Source organism: Achroia grisella, unplaced genomic scaffold, assembly GCF_030625045.1.
Source record: "Achroia grisella isolate CSIRO2021 unplaced genomic scaffold, CSIRO_AGI_Agris_v1 utg900, whole genome shotgun sequence".
NCBI classification, from domain to species: domain Eukaryota; kingdom Metazoa; phylum Arthropoda; class Insecta; order Lepidoptera; family Pyralidae; genus Achroia; species Achroia grisella.
Window position 1 is genome coordinate 4,380,698 of NW_026713059.1, and position 21,104 is coordinate 4,401,801.

Sequence of the window (21,104 nt, forward strand, 5' to 3'; positions counted from 1 at the left end):
ATTTTATTTACTTAGTAAGTATCAATTATTTAACAGGTGTTTACTTAGAGTATCGTAGTCTATAAAACAAGTTTCTTTTATTCGTGTATTATGAGTAGTCTTTACACACATACGTAGTTACAGAACAGAAGGTACATTTCTATACTTGTATGTTAATGTAATTATAGTTAAAGTGAAGCACGGATCCATATCCGTGCTTCACTTTATATATCAATGAAAAATTCCTTACAAGCATATTTACACAATGGTTTTCAACATTACTTGTGGTTATTTTATGAACATAATTTTTTTGAAAGTGTGTTAGATATTTTACTTAAATTTATCCTACTATAATAAGCTTATAAAGCCGCGTGCTACAATTTGTTATGATATCTATATAATGGATAGCTAACTAATGTGTGTTTGTTAACTAGCGTAACTGTATTTTGGATTTGATTTGAATGTAGGCACAGATTGACCGTATCTTCTATTAATATAATATAATAGAACATGATTATTATAATTAACGTGGTTAAAATGTAGGGATACAGATTATGTATGTACCTAGATGCAATTTATCGATTGCAAATATTAATCAAAATCAGGTTAAATATTTTTCTGCTTATATTAATTCGATTAAAGGAGAGCGTACTGTGTATAATAAATAAACAAAATTTCAGGATGAAAATATGCCGGAAACTGTCCTTGTGCAGTGAATGTTTGCTCAGCGTGGCCGCACATAGCTAAATTTCTTAGAGTCTTGACCCTATACATGTCAGAGTATAGATTTTTTTAGTTTCATGAAATGTAAATTATCACAAAAATTTGTAAGGTTTCTATTTGCTGATGTTTAATCAGTAGGCAGTATCACATCATTAAACTGCCGGCGAGGCTTTCCTCTGGGCTGCTAACTATTAACCACACACCCATATCAGGTTGAACTCCACGCGGCTCCCCCTGGAAACCATTGTTATAATTACTAGTGAATTAACTGGCTAACTGACCAGACCTCATACACATCCTATAATGTCTACCACAGCACTACTGATGTCCCGCCAGGATAAAACGTCGGTGCAGATGAGTGCACCATTTTACTATAATCCTCCATAAAAAAACATCTAAGCATCTAGATCTTATATATATCCTCCTTATATCCTAACAAACCTCTTTTATAATATTACTAGGATCTAAACATTAGTAAGTGAGGTAAACACCCAAAAAGCTAATAGTTCAGGAATTCAAACTAAATACTTAAATAACAAGAAACGACTTTAAAACAAAAAAAACAAGATTGTGGTGCAGATCCGTTTGGATTTACCCGGATTTGAATTAGGTCGTATGTTTTGTACGTTAGGTCGTGATCAATGACCGAAAACACTAGATAACATAATTTAAAGTCTTCAATAAGACATATCGAGTGAAGTATTGTGCTTTATTTAAATTAATGAATATCTATGTAGGCACATTAGACATAGGGATAATTCCGCCATACATTCTCACCACAGTGATTGCAGGATTTACAACGGTAAAAGCCCAGAAAACAATGATCGGTGACATCATGAATATTTAACGCAAAAGATAAGTCGTCCTGCCATAAGGCGAGTTGAGTTTTATATTTAAATATCTAAATAATATATATTCTAGCATTTAGACATTTTAGCCGCTTATGAACGTCAAATTTTTACATTATAATTTTATTTTTCCCTACCGTCCAGTTACAGTTACAGTTATAGGTTACGATTTGTTATAAACCAGAAGTCAAATTAATAAGAGCCATTTTAATCAGGAACTAAATAGAATACTGAAATTATATGATTTGCCGTTATGTTGAACCGTAACACTTGACTTGGCTGTATGAACCGTAACACATTAGAATATACGTTATATTTGTAGGGGGCGAACTATTTATAGTTTATCGTATTAATTTGCTTTTACAAATTCTTTATTTGTATTTTTTTATTTTATATAATTTTTAATATAGGAAAATCAATGATTATACAGACAGAATAAAATGTATTTTAAGATAAAAGTAATATTGAATGATAATTAAATAAATTAAGATTGTCTTACATTTAAGCTAGTAGATAGTAGACCAAGTGTTAACAAAAGAATTTTAAAGTTAAATCATATGAAGTTGGAAATATTTTTCGCTATTTGATAATAGCACAAATGTTTCTTCGTTAAATTGGATTTTGAATTATGCTGTTGAGAAATTTATTCATTATTTATTATGTACACCTCGACCCTCACTTTCAACGTAAGGTCAAAATGTATCGATGTACCCTTGTATGGAACATACATAACATTTAATTTTGTTCTTAATATTGCGTTTCGTTCCACAAGGGAATGTAGTATATTTTTCATTTGATGATTTAGTAAATTTGATATTTTCTTTATTTTATAATTATTAGATATTAGTTTTCAATGTTTAATATACCTCGCTTCTTATATACTCTCGCTTAAGAAAATTTTACAGTGCCTTGCACGGCTCTTATTGAGGCATATGTATATGTAATACTGTAGTAGTAACTACTCACAGTAATAATAAAATATAAAATCACTTCTGTTCATTAGCGTTTTATGAACAGGTAATCAGCTAATAATGAAAAGATTACTGTACAACTGCACGGTCTGGTCAATTTATTGTCAATAAGGATTATTTACACTTTCCAGGACAACCATTTATCTAAATATTTCAATTAAAACAACATATTTTATTCATATCCATTAACATCTTAATCCTTCCAAGAATTTTCAATATCTAAGAATTAGAACAGCGTAGTTGTAATTAGTCGACAGCAAGTGCTTTCATGTTTAAGTCTTGTATCAATATCACTGTAATTAATGTATTTATACTCTTACTGTCTGCTATGGTGAAAGTGGACTATAGACTGTCCACAGAGCTAAGGTAGCGCATAATTATATTGGATAGCGTAGGCTGTGCGGGCTGAGTGTCGCACTTGTATTAAGTACCATTGCACTTGCACTTCTAAAGAAAGTAACCACAAGGAACTAAGTATAATGGCGTTGCGTGGATACATACACAATCCAAACACATACTGATAATTATTTAAAAGATGTACACTATAGGTCGTACCATCTAGATTGAAATAAAATGTTGTATATTGAAATATCCGTTTACGACTAATTTGGACTAGTTGTTTACAATATTTTGATAACTTTAATTGCAATGCTAAGATAAAATTTAATCTTTATCTCAACATGTTCGGGAAACTACAGGGTAGATTTTGAACACAACATATTGACCATTCACTCACCTAACAACTTGACGACTGACTGTACTTACATATTATTATGTATGTAGTTGAATCATATGGCATGTTAGTGGCAGATTGTATATATTATATTATGTAGATAACAATAGATATGTACGTCTACACTGATATAACTATATCGGAATGCCGATTGATGCTCGTAATTCGTATGCTTCTGGTATGTGCAGTGTATTATGTAATAGTAGTTAGTATACCATACCGATTTCGTTACCTAAGTGCTGCTATAACAACAAAGTAATTGTTATGTATATAGGTGAATTCAATTGCATTTGCTGAGCTGCATAATTTTGTATCTCATGTTCTTCTATCCCATTACGTTTAAGCAGTCAAATAATTACGAAATTTGGTTGACGTAGCTGAGTTATATCATCATTAATTGGCTAATTTATATCCTCATCAAAGCAAATATGTGTGTTGCGAATTATTCCATTGTATTATCGGCTTTGTCAAGCGGAAATTCTGCAGATAGGAGACGAACGTAGTTAATTGTCATTTACATCATTAAAATAGACAACATTGTTTATGAACAACATCATTTACTATGTAGCATTCGGAAGAATGAAATAACTTTTAATATTATTAATATAGATTTTTGTATAGAAATCCTTATTTTAATGTTTGTATGGAACCAGAGTGAGTGGATAAATATTCAGTTTGCTTGTATACTGTTTTCTGGTTTGAAAGGCGAGTTGGTAATAAAATTACTATGACTTAAGACCTTGTCACAAGGATCGGTAACGTATGACTGATGATGTTGCAAGCGTTCATGGGCTGCGTTGACCGCTCACCATCACGTAGACCATATCCATAATTGCCATCCTAGTTGTACAAAAAGTTGTTACATACATTATATATGTGACCTATTTCTCTTAAAACTTTCCTTTCTTTCTATTTACTTTAGTAGGTCTCAGTGTTCCTTTATTTTCAGATATCCATTATTGCTTATAGTGTTAATTATGAGTACGTATAATAATAACTAATTTATTTATGTGCAGTTACAAAATGGTGCATTGATGTATTCTAAGTACACTTGTCGGTAACCTTGACTATTTCATCGCCTGTGAACGATACTCTTGAATAAATGAAAAGCTGTAGTAATGATTTTTTTTATGTAGTAGACAGTGTTCGCATTAACATTTGCTCAAGGTGACCGCGCTCGGGTGTTGCGGCTGACTGAACATTGGTCGAAACATTGTTTGTTGTATCTACCTGTCTTCGGCTTGTTTTATATTGCCATGTATTACTATGTTATACCGAGTATAGTTTCTATATTATGATTGCATTGCTGCACATCATCATTGTAAGAGCTAGACACAGAATGAAATATTTTACGCATTGTTACAGACGCAGAATTGAAACGTATAGAAGGAGGCAATCAGAGTGCGTGCCCAGATTTGACCAGTCCTTTACCGGTGCATGCGAACAACAGAATTTGGAAACAAGCGCATTGCAGAAACGTTTTCTGGAGGGTAAAGCGAAGCGGCAAGCGAAGAAGAGCGATCGCAAACCTGACTTGCCGGCCCTCAGTGGTGTTCACAGCAGTGTACATGTGGTGAGTAGGATACTCACTGCTTATTCAAAATTACTCGATAAGAAAAGTCTACATAAACAAAACTGATGTGTAATTCTTGAAGTCTTTTTAATGTTATCGTTGTATTCTCGTGGTTACAATGACTCACGTCTTAATCATTCATATTGATTGTCCATGCATCAAATTTTAAATATTTATCTTACAATAAATCAACGAGTAATATTTGGTTTTACCATTTATTCGCAGATTTACCGCTTTAGTATTATAATAACGTAACAAGTTATATTAAGATTATTATTTAAGTATTTTTTTAATGGCAATAAGTTTTGCAAATTGATTCTTTATCGTAATATATTTAAAGCAATTATTATATTCTCTATTATATGCGCTTTCCTATTTACTAGTTTATCAATTTTAATAGTAAGTAATAACATTTTTGCCTTTTACTTTTTAAAACATATTGTTCCAATAGATTTATTTGGGCTTATAAAGGTGAAAGCGTGCAGAGTGTGGCAAAGCAAGTAATACGCGCTGGATGTAATCGCAGTAGGTAGAGCAGAAAGTGTCTTTATACAACGCATTACGCCAGTCGCCTCGACGTGCATTGATCAAACACTCGACTTAGCAGATGACCTTGTCTGTCGATCCCATTTCCAACTTGTTGTTTTACATTTAGATGATCTGGTTTGATCAAAATAAAAAGAAATATTTTCTAATTATCGTTATTGCCTGGAATCTCTGAATTGACTATATAAAGTATATGTATGTAAAGTGCTACCACAAGGTATGTTTCAAGCAATTCGTTGATAATTTTATTATCTTGTTTAGTCACAGATAGAAGAGTCATTGGTGGCCGCTTGTCGCCACAGGTTGTTTTTTTATCTTTATCTAAACTAAACAAGAGATAATATTATACACCTATACCTATAGCCTCGTTTGACAGACGTGCTGCATTTTAGGTGGAATAATAAAGGTAACTCGTAACAATAATGTTTCGTATTGTAAATCTATACATAACTATACTGTAGTTACTATTTGGTTTGTAATGGTCTATGAATAAAAAATAATATTATTCTCTTACTTATTCGTAAGTTGTTGATGTGAAATATTTATCAAATAAGGAAACATCATAAGATGTCACTAACTAGATTTAAGAAATCGTGAAAAACACTCCAATGACATATGAAGGTAATTTTTATCGGATTTACATCGAGCATTTATTCCTATTTTACTTTTTTGTTTCTATTTTATTTAAATCGCACTAACAAAACTATTTAATCTAAATTGGATTATCTGTTTGTAGTATTGATATAATCGTTTTTTACTTCATGCATATGAATATAAATACTGTACATACATCAAAATAGCATTTTTTACAATTTTTGTTTGTCTGTCTGTTTGTTCCACTTAATCTCTGAAATGGCTGGACCGCTTTTTATGGGATTTTTCTTGGCAGGTAGCTGATGTAACAAGGTGTAACTTAGGCTACTTTTATTTTTGAAAATTAAAATTAAATTCCACACAGACGTAGTAGCGGGAACAGCTACTAGTATAAAATAAATTTATAAGACCCAAAATTTTTCTATGTTAATATTGCATAAATCAAGTCCTTATGTCATACTAAATTTGCAATCAAAACGTAATAGCGCCTACTTTCAAGCGCAGCTATAAGAATAAGAACACATATGTATATGACATCACGTATAGTGTTACCAATTAAGACTTGAGCAATTTTTCAGATAAATGTAGCAACATAGTTTTATGTAATTAGAAATGAAAACAAGCTGGAGGTCCATCTAATAGAGAGTCAAATTCGCTGGACAGCATCACGGACGTATAAAAATCAATCAACCTTCGTGGTCCTCTTGGGTTATATTTCATGAGAATTAAGAAGTAATATTCCCTTAAATGTCACTTGTATTTTATTCACCTCCAGAATACATTTTAGAAACTAAGTAGCTTATTGGTCCAAATAGGAGAGACAGAGATACCTATGCAGACAAATTTGTGTGAAGTCTCCATCGATAAAGTAAATCCAGGAAAATGCTAGTTTTTGTAACTACTAATTTTAAATTCCTGGCTAAAAAGTGACTGATATTGTTAATTTAAGTTCATAAGAATAACAACCTATCTTAAACAGACAGCCTTAGAACTTTGGCCTGATCTTCGATTATGTCGATATTGAGTGTATGCAATCGCAAGTTGTAACAAAACATCCTTGTTTTACATCACGTGTTTGCTTGATATACTCGTATATAAGTTGTTAATGCACGTGGGTAACATTGTTCTGTTTACAACGGTATGTTACTTGTTGAAAAGATATTCATTAATTTTAAGTGCAATTCTACGTGTGCTACGATCGTTCGAATTAGAATCATTCTCATCATAATACTATTACGTCATAAAGAAATCCGGTTTTGGCTAAATACGATAGAACATTTAACAATACAAAGTAATAGTTATAATGGGTATATTAGAGGTGTCATTTTATTACTACTAATGCGTATTATTTAATTACTGTGTAGGTACTAAACTTATCAATTCTATGTAAATTAATTCATCTCCCGAAATAAGATTTGAGTACTTTACATTGATCTCAATAGAATTAAAAATGTAACACGCAATTAATTTATTTATTAATGTAATTAGTATTCTACACGTGGTGTGTACTGCGTACGCGCCAGTCGCCATACCGGATGCAGCTCGACTTCAATTGACTTGACCCTCTGGCACCGCACGCCGCAACGCTGGTATCCCGTGCCTCATGCTCACTACAGATTACAGCCCGCACGCGTCATTTACATTGTTATTTACTACTGTACTATAGTTTAATTTAAAAAGATAAACATTACACACGTGGATCCTGCAGATTGTCATATCATCTAACCATTATTTATCAGTTGCTGTACGTAGCCTTCGATCTTAACCAATATAAAGAACTTTCTTGCTATTCCAGCGACTTCTTTGCGAGTTATTGTAATACTGTTGGCCGTAGCCTTTACAGCTGCACCGAAAGAAAAAAGGGGGGGGGGGGGGCGAGTGCATGGGGCACCCCAAATAGCCCTTATGACGACCTCGGTGGTCTAGTGGTCTAGTACACCGCGGCACCGCTTTGTTACCACTAAAACATTGTTTTAGCGATAACATTGGTAACTCCCTTAATAAAATTGCAGCTTTTAAAGTACACGACCAAACACTATTACGAGGGTAATGTCAATGATAACAATTCTTATTCTAAGTTGTGTAAGAGCCATTTATTCGTAATATATATTATATGTCCTTATACAATTAGTGATAGAATATGCGGTACATGCAAAAATCATCTAATCTAATTTATGAAGTTGAGTTTGGAATTTTCTATAGAACATATTTTGTGATTTGCAGATGCAAGCTAAGTTACCCGGTTATCATGTGGAACTGTGAAATGGGTCGTACATGATTTCAAATAGTAATAGATTTTAATCTATTTGAAGTAATAATTGTCAGCTATATAATTAAGCCTCTCAACTACCACATAGTACATACGTACTACTCTGTAGAGTTATTACATAATCGAAGAATAGTTTCGTGTCTCTACAGCACTTTGATTGCACCTCTAATGTTGTCTTTAATATTAGCTAGATAAACTATTTAGTAGATTTGTGATACCTAAACTTATATTGGTAAGAGGGCATTTACAAATTAGGTTATCCTATGGCCAAAAATTGGGCATGGAGTTGTCACAGCTGGTCTTATTTATAAAACTATATTTTCTAGTGTGACGTGAGTGCTAAATATGTATTATTTTGCAAAAGTGTTATGGTTATATTTTTAAAAGTTTATGGTTAATATTACTAAATTCCGTGTTTTCCTTAGATGCGAGAGTTTAGAATGTGACATTTGCTAAAAGTAGGACTCCTCTCATCTCTTGTTACACAATTCAAACCTCTTCGTTGGGGTCATACCCTCTCCCCTCTTTATGTAAGGTCTTAAATTAAACCACATTAATGTCGGTTATGGCCAGCATAATTGTTACTACTGTAATAGTACTCGGTAAGTTCGTTGAGTAGAAGAGGCTAGGGCTAGAGCATATTGAGACTTGAGATGTTGTGCAAACTGCGCAAGTTTCACAACAAACGCCTCGCATTGTCTCACGCCGTTCACCGCGACGACCTCCGTGTGCCCGCGCCGATTTCTGACTTATTTTATAATCGTAGTAAATAAAATCGCTGATAGTAATTGTTTATTTACTTTCGAACTGTTTTACTTACTATATTCTATTTGACTACAATAACATAGATTTTATGAGACAATTAATGAAGTATAGTAATTAAATAGGGTTGGATAAAGATAATTATGTCGTTGATACTCGGTTCTGTTACCATGTTCCGTCAGTGTTTGGAGATAGAATTAGAAACATTTTCTTACACAGGATTGAAAATCTACTGACAAATTACCATCTTTGACTAATCAGTTACGTACCAAAAACTGCTGCTTTTATGAAGTTCCACTGTTATTTGGTAAACTCTAGTCACCAGAAAACTCATTGTGCTCCTCGACCCTCTTTACAAATCGCAGAGTAACTACATATTGATTTGTTTTTTATAAATATCTAGTGGCATATTCTATATTTTAGCAAAGTATGTAGTCTCCGTCTACGAGCATTTTAATGATTCATATATATACATATGTAATATAGCTTGTACATACCTACTATTTATACAATGTGTTGATTTGCAAGACGTTATCGAATCATAATCATGTTACAACATATTGTCGCATGATTTGCCAACAAGAAATTTATCGGAGTTGAATTGCGAAAGATTATTACTTACTTTATATGAATTTGAATTGAAAAATGTACCTACTATGATAATATCTTATTTTAGTCACGTTTATACTACAACCTACTGAGTCGGATGCCCATTCTCACTTACATTGTTAAATATACTTGTAAAATATGTTAGAGTCACAACTATGGACCATAAAAGAATGTTGATCTGACTAGTATATTTTAAAGTATTATTTATTATTGAATTATCGTTATATCGTAAGGGGCTATCCCCTTCCTATAAATTTATAACGATTTTAAGATTTTAGATTAGTAGTATTCAGGTGTATTACCCGCTTTATTATATACATATACATTAGTAACTAGTCCCGGCAAACTTTGTTTTGCTATATACATTAAAATCGCTATTAAAAAATAGGGGTTGAAGGTAGAAGGGTGAAAATTTAGGGTTACATACAACCGTAAATTTACTTTTTAATGCCACATTATAAATAAAAAATTTTGCCCAACAAATAAAAAAAATGTTAGGGGTCGACAACCCTTATCACTTAGGGGTATGAAAAATAGTAGCTGATTCTCAGACCTACTTAATATGCATATAAAATTTCATAAAAATCGGTCAAGCCGTTTCAGAGGAGTATGGTAACTGACATTGTGACACAAGAATATTAGAAGATAACACGGCTAAAAATTTCAAATGAGAATATTCCTTGTGTTTTTGTAAGTCTTATTTTTTACAGTAGATGTTATGTTTTTTATACCAAGACGTCTTGATTAAGGCATAGTCAGATATCAAACGTTTACTTGTCATTAGTACATTAGTTACCCGCTTGTGACTCCACGCCGGATTTTAACAACATATTAAACATTGTTAGGTATTTCATGACGATAATTTGTATTACGTTTGTACCAGAAATAGTAATAACAGCGTTTTACCTTACAATAAAACGCTTATTAACTGCTTACCTAATTCGAAGCCTGTAAATGAGAGTAGCGATGCTATTTTTCGGTACTGAGGCGGATGTTACGTCACTTTTTGCCGGAAGTACACCTGCATTTTGTTAGTTCAACTTTCCTCCACCAGGTGGTGTTAGTTTACTTGTGTTGTGCAAAGTCCCAATTTAGGTCATTGCGTTCGAATTTACACCAGGCAGAGTTAGAAGTAGGCTTCGAATTAGGTAGCAGTTAATAAGCGTTTTATTGTAAGGTAAAACGCTGTTATTAACTCGCTGTACCGTAATTCGAAGCCTGTAAATGAGACGTGTTTGGTGTCGCCTGGTGGAGGATGATTTAACGCCAATGTGATGTAAAATAAAAATATATACTATAGTATTTGTGGCAATGAAGCATGGAATTTCGTATCAAGTATTATGTGAGGAAAACAGGTTTAACTAAAATCCAAATGTTGTAATTATTCAATATTTAATAAAAATAAAGAAAAAAAAATTATATATCATATAATACCATTCTGATAATCACGGATATTATGAAATCCATTAATTTGCCATTAATTAGTTATATTAAGTAGAAACAATATATATATGTGTCAATCATCAAGACAAAAACACAATACAGTTAATATATTAATAAAAGTGAAGCGAGAATCGATAATATAACACTCATAATGAAACGAGGAGAGTATGTCACTACTGTATGGGTGAGAACATATCAGGTAGAGGATTAGATTGCACGGGTTTGATTTCCCGGCAATAATATTGTGTAAATGTATTAAGACATCGCCAATTTCCCTTTGCAAGTATTTCGTCGATTGGGTAATTGAGTACCCAGTTCTTAGAGGCAACTGCAGATCGAATGCTACCGGGACTGGCCTTAACTCCTGCTTCTTCAAGTAACTTCCTCACCCAACCAGCTATTACTGTACGTGATGCAAGTTTGGGTGAACCACAAGCTGTAATGAATAAACTATTAGTTTTACAGATCTTACGCCTAGTGGACGACAATTCAATTACTCTCTTTATCCAAAACGTGGGATCAATCAAATTATTATCTTTGTTAGAAAGTAAACGCCACCCTGACTGCCTGGTGTCACAATTATCAGTTTTAGAACCAAACATAGGCCAAAATATTATGTAATTATCAGAAATAATACAGTGGTTATTATCAATAGCTAGTAATGTCAGATCATGTACACGCCTTCCTGAACAAAGTAGTAACAAAGTGGCTGCTCGCTTTGAACACTGGTATAAATTGTTAATATCACTGCCATTATTTTGGAGCCAGTTAGATAATACATCAGTATCCCAGATAGGTGGTTTTACTATATTTTTAGGTTTTCGAAGGGATATGGACTTTAAGATTTTCTTTACAAGTATATGAGAGCTTAGCCTGTCGGTGACATTTGGATTGCAAAGTGTAGAAATAGCAGATTTATGTACCAAAATTGTATTATAAGAAAGTTTATATATTTGAAATAGGTCCGCTAAGAATCTCGCTAGTTGTGAGCCTGTAGGGTCGCATGGGGACGCAATTTGGTTATCTTTACACCAATGTAGCCATCTACGCCATGCATTCTGATAGGTTTTAGCAGAAGAGTTTCGCCAACCTGACTTGAGTAACTCCATCTGATCCGACGACCAGTCCTTTAGGCACGGCGTCCACCCCCACATCTCCAGACCTCGAGAGTCATCTCGAGGGCTCTTGGTGGTGGCAGGCCGGTTGCCGTGTCCACTAGAACCTGATCTAGGTGATATAGTGTAAATGGGGGGCATAATGCCCGGTTCTTGATGTCCGGTCTCCAAAATACCTTGTCCCATACCGGGGCTACGATTAGATAAATTCCTTTCGCTGTATTTAGGTGTGACAGTACTCTGGGTATTAAGAAGGGTGGTGGAAATATCCATGCCAGTGTAAAGTTCCATTCCTGGCTGAAGGCATCGCAAAGACATGCTTTTTGATCTGTTGGATCTAAGCTGGCATATCGTGGTACCACGTGAGCCGTTTTCGATGCCATAAGATCGATTACGGGTTCTCCCCATTTGTTGAAGATCCTGGCAGTGGCCTTCGGTAGCAGGTGCCACTCGGGAGTCATTTGACAACGAGATAGGCGATCGGCCTCGCTGTTGAATATGCCTGGTATGTGATGAGCAATAAGATGGATTTGATGTCTGTCTAAGAGATTGCAGATTTTTCTTGTGGTGTTCAGGAGCCTTATAGATTTCGAGCCTCCCTCTTTCTTTAAATAGGAAATAACCGTCTTGTTGTCGCTCTGCAGCATTAGTGAAGATTTCGACAGGAACCGATGCTGCTCTTTTAGGACGTAAAATACAGCTAACATTTCTTTTAGATTGGAGTGTAAATTCATATCTTGAGAGGACCAACGACCTGCAATCTCTATATTGTCCAGGCGAGCTCCCCAACCTACATCGGATGCGTCTGTTGTTAAAAAATGGCTGGCAGGTGGTATATGAAGGAGAGATGACTCTTTGTGATTTCTCATCCACCATTGTATCTCCTTCAGGACACCTTCGGGGACTACCCAGCGGCGGGAAGAATTTGATTGGGAGATTATTTTGCAAAAATGGAGAAGTTTGCGATGATTTAATCTTCCTCGAGGTATTACGAAACTGGCAAAATTTATAAGACCAATCAGACTTTGCAATTCTTTCAACTTCACAGTTCTTTTCCTCAATATAGGATTTATCTTTGTTACGAGGGACTGACATTTCAGCAGAGGCAATGACTTCAGATCTGACCAAGGGTCCCAGCATATCCCCAAAAACTCCAAACGAGATTGGGGGGTTAGAATCGACTTCTCGTAATTTATTTGCCATCCCAGCCGTTTCAAAAGTGAAACAGTGTCTCGGACCTGGATTGAAAGTTGGTGTTTGTTCTGGTTTACTAGCAAGAAGTCGTCTAGGTATGTAACATATGCCTCGATCTCTCAGGGTTTGCGCAACCCAATTTGTAAGAATGGCAAACGTCTTTGGTGCCGTTGCTAATCCGAATGGGAGGCAGGTCATTTGTAATAGTTTTTGATTGAAAATCAATCTCAGAAATCTTCTGTGCGATTCTAGAATTGGTACGTGAAAATAAGCATTGGATAGGTCTATTTTGACCATCCAGTCGAAGGGTTGTAAAAATTCGGGAACTTTTTGCGTATTTATCAATCGAAATTTCGTTATTATTAAGTATTCGTTTAAGTTTCTGAGGTTGAATATAGGACGCATATCCGTCTGTCTTTATATTGGAGATGAAACTCGGAGAGAGCTGCGCGATACCCGAATCGATCATGTTCTGGATGGCTTGCTTCATATGGAGAGAGAAACGAGTATGAATTTTGTGATTCTTGAAATTGGGCATGTAAAGTGGAGGTTTTTGTCCGAATGGAATTCTGTATCCTTGAATAATTTTTAAAATTGGTTCTGGGGCACCCATTTTTAACCATACATGAGCATAATTTTTTAAACAACCTCCCACAAAACTCACAGAGTCAGAATTTTCGTTTCGAACGAAAATTACCAGGACTTGGCCGCGAGTTCTTTGACTGGCCCTTATAAGATACTTCGTCCGGTCGGGATCTGTATCTTTTGTGCGAGTCAGGTCTGTTTGTTTTATCATGGTTCTGCGCGAACCGTTTTCTGTCATTATAGTTTTGTATAAAGCTACTTCCCTGCGTAGGAAATGTAGGTATATGATAGGGTACGTAAGCAGAGGAATGCATGTGTGGCATGAAAGAATTAAAACTATTATTGAATGTTCTGTTAGGATGTCCTTTGAATGTCAAATCTTGAAGGCCCTGCGCGGGCGCTTTCATATTTGATGGTCCTGCTTGCGTAGTGGACCAGTTGGCTCTCTGGTTTGAATTACGAACTGGCCAAAAAATTTTACCGACACCACCAGATTTTTCAATATAAGATGAAAAAGATTCTTTATTAAAAAGGAACTCATGTGTCGGAGGGATCTTTCGTAATTTAGCACGTACATACTTATCTTTCACGGATCGTAGTATACTATCTCGCCTTTGCTCAATTATATCTGCTCGATGACCACAAGATAATTGGAGAAGGTCACTAGATATTTTGTTAAAAGTACCCTCACTAAATATTTCGTTTAATTTCTGTCTAATCGTTGATGGTGATAGGTCATTAGAACTAGATGCCCATGAGAGTAAAGACTCAAAACCGGCCTGCGCGGCCTCTCTCTGTTTAAGTAACGCTTGGGTAATAGCGGCGAAACTTTTTTCTATTGTACATAGATTAGGATATTTATCGTAAGATTTTATTTCGTCATTACATTCCAGATCAATGAAGCCTGGGGACGATGTATAATTCTTTTGTACTTCAGAAAACCTCACGTCACACCATTGAGAACTGTTAAAATGTTGCAACGAATTCAATAAATTGATGTGTTCGTCCGTTGACTTGGTAATGGTGGGTTCTTTCAAAACAGTATTAATTGGTAAGTTGAAGTTTGTTGTTGATAGACTGACAGAGTTATCCAAGGTTGAAACATTTTCGCCTTCGGAAAACAATTCACCACTGTGATTTAAGCTAATGCTATCATCTTCGTACAGAGGTTGTGTCGTATAGTTACCAAATGGTGCAATATGTGGGGCCGAATTAAATTGGTTATGAGACAAGTATTGTTTTAAATAACTAACCTCGTTACTGAGCCTGCGCAGCTCCTTTGATTTTCTACGTCGTTTGTTGTCTTTCTTCTTCTGCGGAGTGCCATGTCGTTTCCGTTGAGAACCTTCACCATTTTCGGCAGGTTCTGCTGCAGGTACATTCTGGATACTTCCGGACGAATTTGAAGAACTACTATCACTACTTGTATCACTCATACTAAAATATAATCTAGTTTTGAAAAAAAATAATTGTTGAAAATAAAAACCCTTGCAATAAACTTTAAATTAATGAATGAATTATTGTTATTAAAATATATATTGAAGGTAAGTAACATCGAACGGTAACACCGTTATCTTGAAAAAATAATTTTAAAAAATACAGTGATGCAACAATTTTTATTCTTACGTGGCCTCAGCGTACATAAGAACGGTCCGCTCAGCACGAAAAATAAACCGCCAATGACCTAAATTGGGACTTTGCACAACACAAGTAAACTAACACCACCTGGTGGAGGAAAGTTGAACTAACAAAATGCAGGTGTACTTCCGGCAAAAAGTGACGTAACATCCGCCTCAGTACCGAAAAATAGCATCGCTACTCTCATTTACAGGCTTCGAATTACGGTACAGCGAGTTAATAAAATTATACTTCTTACATTCCTCTGCAATAATAACAACAATACATATAGATATATTGTTCTATAAATACGAGTATCTGACTACTATAATTTGGTTTCAATTGTACCTACACTATGATGAACATGGGAGTATAATAATATGAATCAATTGCCAAAACAAAAATCCTCATATATGTTTCTTTTTTTCTTTGTTTTCTTTATTGTGTGCCGCGGTGTCACGAAACATTTAGTTTTGTATTCGTAACGAGTAACATACATGAAAACAATTATTGAATTACGAGTTTTCCTAGATAGTATTCGTTTGAAAGTGTCTTATGTCTACTAAATAATTTTAATTAAAATTATACGTAACTTTGGTGGAAATACGTTATGTAATACCTGATCCATAACATATTACACCATGCAACCAATGGCTGTATTATTGATAGTACAATATATCTACATATATACTACGATCTCTAACATACTTATGTACAGGTGCAATGTGATATCGCATCCCCATGATGTCGAAAATCGCTTGATGCTAGAAAGTAATACTAGAGTATATTTAGGGACCGCTTCTGACGAAAGCATACTGCTACTGTAAAGCATAAGAAGCCAGTGTACAAAACCCATTACAAATTCAACTACATAATCATTTCAGAAACTCAACTATAATGTAATTGGCTATTACCAAAAGTTTTAACCCTTATGTTGCGACTCTGTTCGTATGTCGTACATACCTAATACAATTTGTAATAAATTTTGACATTATTAACTAAATATTACTGGATGTGTAAATTTTGATTTCAACTAAATATTTATATTTTCCTTGTAGAAATTTTGACTTTTCAAATAGATAGTAGATCTATTAGCGTATAGGGTGTAGTTATTATTAAAATATCTATCTTCTTCAAGTGTTTTTTTTAACATCAATATTATAATATTTTTTTATTAATTAGTTATCAATGAGTATTATTTATGTATACTTAACTAGTTTATCATTAGTAGGCACTCCTAAATGGGAATTGTAAATATAACTGTATATTTTTGTTACAGCAACAAAAGTTTGGATGCGGTGATTACGAGCCACCAGCGAAATTGCAGTGCGTCGGGGGAGGGGGTGGAGCAGGCGAGGCACTCACTAAATTCTCTGTAGAAATAGTGCAACAATTAGAGTTTACGACTTCCGCAGCGGACTCGCACCCGCAACAAATCTCTACCAATGTTACGGTGAAAGCGTTAGCGAACGCAGTGAAAACTTCCAATTCACCACCACCGCAGCAGCCTCCTCCCAGAGCGCCTACACCTCTGGACTGCGAGCGTGAATGCAAGGCTGAATGCAAATCTGAAGTAGCAGATGATGAATTCGTTGGACTCGACGAATGCGCGGCCGCCCTAGAACGTGATGCCGCGTCTGCCTTCCCCGTCTTAGCTGATCTCATCGGCGAAGAAGATGGTGACGATACCTTTGAAGATCTCATTACGGATATATCGGGGTATTCAGAGTTTATGAAGGATTTCGATCTCGATGGCAGCAAGCTAAATGGTGTTGGTATCGGCTTGGAACCATCAGAAGGAGAGCCAGCGCCGCGGCCGTATGGCGGTGGTGAAATGTCGCCCGCCGCGCAAACACTCAAACATATGGCTGAGCAGCATCAGCAAGCAGCAGGTGGTGACTGGGCCCGTTATCGAGGATACGGTGGCTATCGCCCACGACCAGCGCCGCCGCCCATCGACCACTTACACATGTCGCAGCAGCAGCAGTTACATTTATCGCAACCACACCATAATCTCCAGGTATGTACTTAGTATAAAAATACTCACTATATATTCACCATCAAAAATTAATTAAACACAGACAATATGGTACTACAGATACTGAGTTGACGGAATGTTTGAACCAATTTTGTACTTCTTATAGTAGTAGCAAAAAAAATGAGTCCTAATATTTGTATTTAACTCTTTACATAATACGTCCCTTCGAAACATTTATAATTTCTCGCTTGGTGCATCTAATTTTCTGCTAAGTAACTTCTTAGTCTTTTATATTTAATAATTCTCTAGTTTTAACCCACGACTTTGTTCACGAAACCGCAATAACTGAACTAACTGAAATAAAAACTAGTTTATTATGTCCTTATCCATTTCTAACTCTGTATTTTTATATTAATATCAATTACTTAAGCCTCTACAACTATTTCTATTCCTTCTTAGAAAACAAACTACGTATTATAAGAAAGTCAAGGTGAATAAAGTGTGAATTACTTATATAAGATTTAATTATGGAAAATAACAATCTAAGTAATCATCAATTTCTTGCCTCGCTATAAAAATTACTCGATAAATTGCGTTTAGTAATTGGAATTCTTCTTTATTGGGTAATTCGTGACGCGAAAGGACATAAAAAAAAACATGGGAGTCTGCTGTAGTATCGACCGGGGCTGTGTGCGCGCGCTGCCGCCCACCGAGGGTCTATCATGAAGGGTTTCGAGGTGAATGCGATACGACTGTCTGCTGTCTTTCTCTAGAATTCCGAAAAGGCAGAGACACCGAGTACGGCCCTCGATAAAATTCTTGTATATATTTTAATAGTATGTGATAGTAAGCAATCCTATCTAATGATATAAATTACCACTAATATAATGCACATACTGCGATGCATATTGCAGATAGGTACATGATTCCGATGATTTATTATGTACGAGTGTCTACAGGCTAATACATACAAAGAATGAACTAATATAATCAGCATAACAAGTCGAGATAATGAGCGACCGGCTCAAGGCCTTTTTAAAGAGATATGCACAAATGAAACGACAGGCCGAATCTAATGAGTATTTTATTACCCGTAGCATAGGTTACAAGCAATTAAATAGATTCATAGTATTATACTATTTTCTACAGATAATTAATTGTGTAGATCTATACCAATACAATGTAATTTTAACCAAAACCATCTGTTTTCATTTTCTGGAAAATAAATCTTAGTAGATCCCACTTCATAAAGCGATGCCATAGTGTATAAAATTCAAAGTTTGTCATTTCGGTTGTATATTCATAGATTTCTTTTGATTGATTTAATACGTTCTTGACAGAACGGTCGTAGTCGTTATGTTGTGGGATAAGAGGCTGATATCGTTCGCCGTAACACAGCTCGCCATTTGTCTTTACTGACTGCCATTCTTGTAAACTCAATCGGTATTATTACAAAAAATCTGTTAAAACTCGGACGAAACGTGGTCTAAATGGTCGTGGTTTAAACCATTCCTAATGTTAATACTTGGAATAAACCTAACATTATTACGAATCCAGATCTAATAGAGGACTACTTAGTACTACAGTTAAATCGTTCATTATGTATTCCATACAGAAATCAGTCACTCATGTCTGTCACCGTACAATTACGTTCCATTTTACCAGAAAACTGAAAAGATCAAAAATAATATTAGTTCAAAGAAAAATGTATAAACTAAAAATAAATTTATTTCTATTTATCTAGGTCTTCATTATAACTATTTCATTAATATATAATATTTATTTGAAAATCAGTTTTAAATTACAAGTAGGAGTCCTATACAGAGGAAAGGAACGGCGAGATATTTTTATTGGATCGTTCGAATGGTGACTATTTCAAAGTCAAATGAGTGAAAAAATAACAAATAACGTCTTTTATATATTTTTATTGTCGTAAAATTTGCTTTAAATATTTTTAGTTAATATATTTTTAATTTAGTTAAAATATTTTTCCAAAAACTACAACTTACAATAGAATTTTTAAAATGGAGTTTGTATTTTTGCATTTAGACCACTGTTAAACTAGGGGCATCGCAGGTCTAACTTTAGACCATAGACGAATCACGATTTAGAGATAAACTTCATTTTGTAATAAGGAATACATTGGTGAATGGTTTATTACTAGTGCTAAACCAGGTTTATCTTTTTGTAATAAGGCCGATATAGTGTAACATATATTCTTTAAACCGCCTTACGCTTAGACTTGGTCGGACCATTGTATAGGTGATCGTCCACAGTATCTAGTATCTCAAACCTATCGTATTGATTGATATCAAGATCTAGTAAATCAGATGTGGCAACGAATTAAAATTAGTTTACAATTCAATAATAACAGCAACCTTCCAGGATGCCCTTATTTTTTTGGTTAAAAAAAAAACAGGTAGGTATACTTTATGGACTTTACAATGTAACGTTGACTTATAATATTAATCTTAACTGTTCATTACAACGTATAATAGAAATTTCAATATTTTGTTTCATATTGAAAATTGTTCTAAAATTAGTTTTGTATATTTCGCTCACTGGTGTATCCCCTTAGGCGCGATGCTACTCATGCAGTAGTACTGAAATTAAGCTGTATGACACGTCTTTTCGTACTCTTGTGTTTTGGAATAATATATTTCTTCACCCAAAACCTCCCTTGATCTCATTACCCCTATAAGGGTGATCGTTGATTGCAAAGATCCATTGATTTAGAGTCTCATTTTATTGTCTCTTTTCTCTCCAAGGTGATGGAACGTATTTAAGAGCACAACTGAAATAAAAGATAATTTGAGGGACACGATTTTCTCAGTGCTTTGCTGATCAAATTGTTGTATTTATTTATTGTGTTGCTTGGGGCTGCTCCCCGTCCCCCCTATTCCCGGCATACGTCATTGAGTATACTGTATTTAAACACGTGAGTACTCTCCGATTTGCGGGGCCACATGTCGATACCATATGTGTGAATATATTAAAGCTAAACTAATGCCTAACAAGGGCATATCCAATGACGTGTTTGTGTACTTTTAAACAAAGTTGATAAGGCTGTAAAAATGTAAGTTACAATATCGAGCGATTTTGATTGTGCTTTCAAGAACAAATGTTCTGAATTCGCTGTTGAAAATATTCTGAAGACTATTATTACTATTGAAAAATCCCAATATAAAATTTTGCTTGAATCTGTTCATCAACTGGAAAATTAGTTAATAGTTTCAAGCGCCTGAACAGATCTTCATATGTAAGTTATAGGTAAAATACAACTCGATTACGCCAGCCCTAACACTTTGGGTATAAATTATTTAAAAATTTAGATTTTATTTTATACGAAATCAAAATTTAAGATATCTTTATTCATGTAGGTCTATTACTGACTCTTATGATATGTCAAATCTACCGTCAGTCCGGAAAGATTTCGAGATGAGAAGAATTGACAAAAACTCAGCTCGTTTCTTTTCAAATTACTATATACTATATACGTGTTTACAATAATACACATTAATTTTTAAATAAATAAACTCGGGAGAATAACGTGACCACCAACATA

At 34.6% G+C, this 21,104-nt stretch overlaps 1 protein-coding gene across 1 annotated transcript in view; it reads left to right on the top strand.

Moving 5' to 3' along the window:
• LOC131853388 (neurogenic protein mastermind-like) overlaps positions 1-21,104 on the top strand; it is a 39,371-nt gene that overhangs the window by 8,507 nt on the left and 9,760 nt on the right. Inside the window, exons 2-3 of the mRNA XM_059204255.1 lie at positions 4,620-4,827; positions 16,841-17,581. Of these exons, the coding sequence (XP_059060238.1) occupies positions 4,620-4,827; positions 16,841-17,581 (949 nt within the window). The remainder of the gene's footprint in view (positions 1-4,619; positions 4,828-16,840; positions 17,582-21,104) is intronic.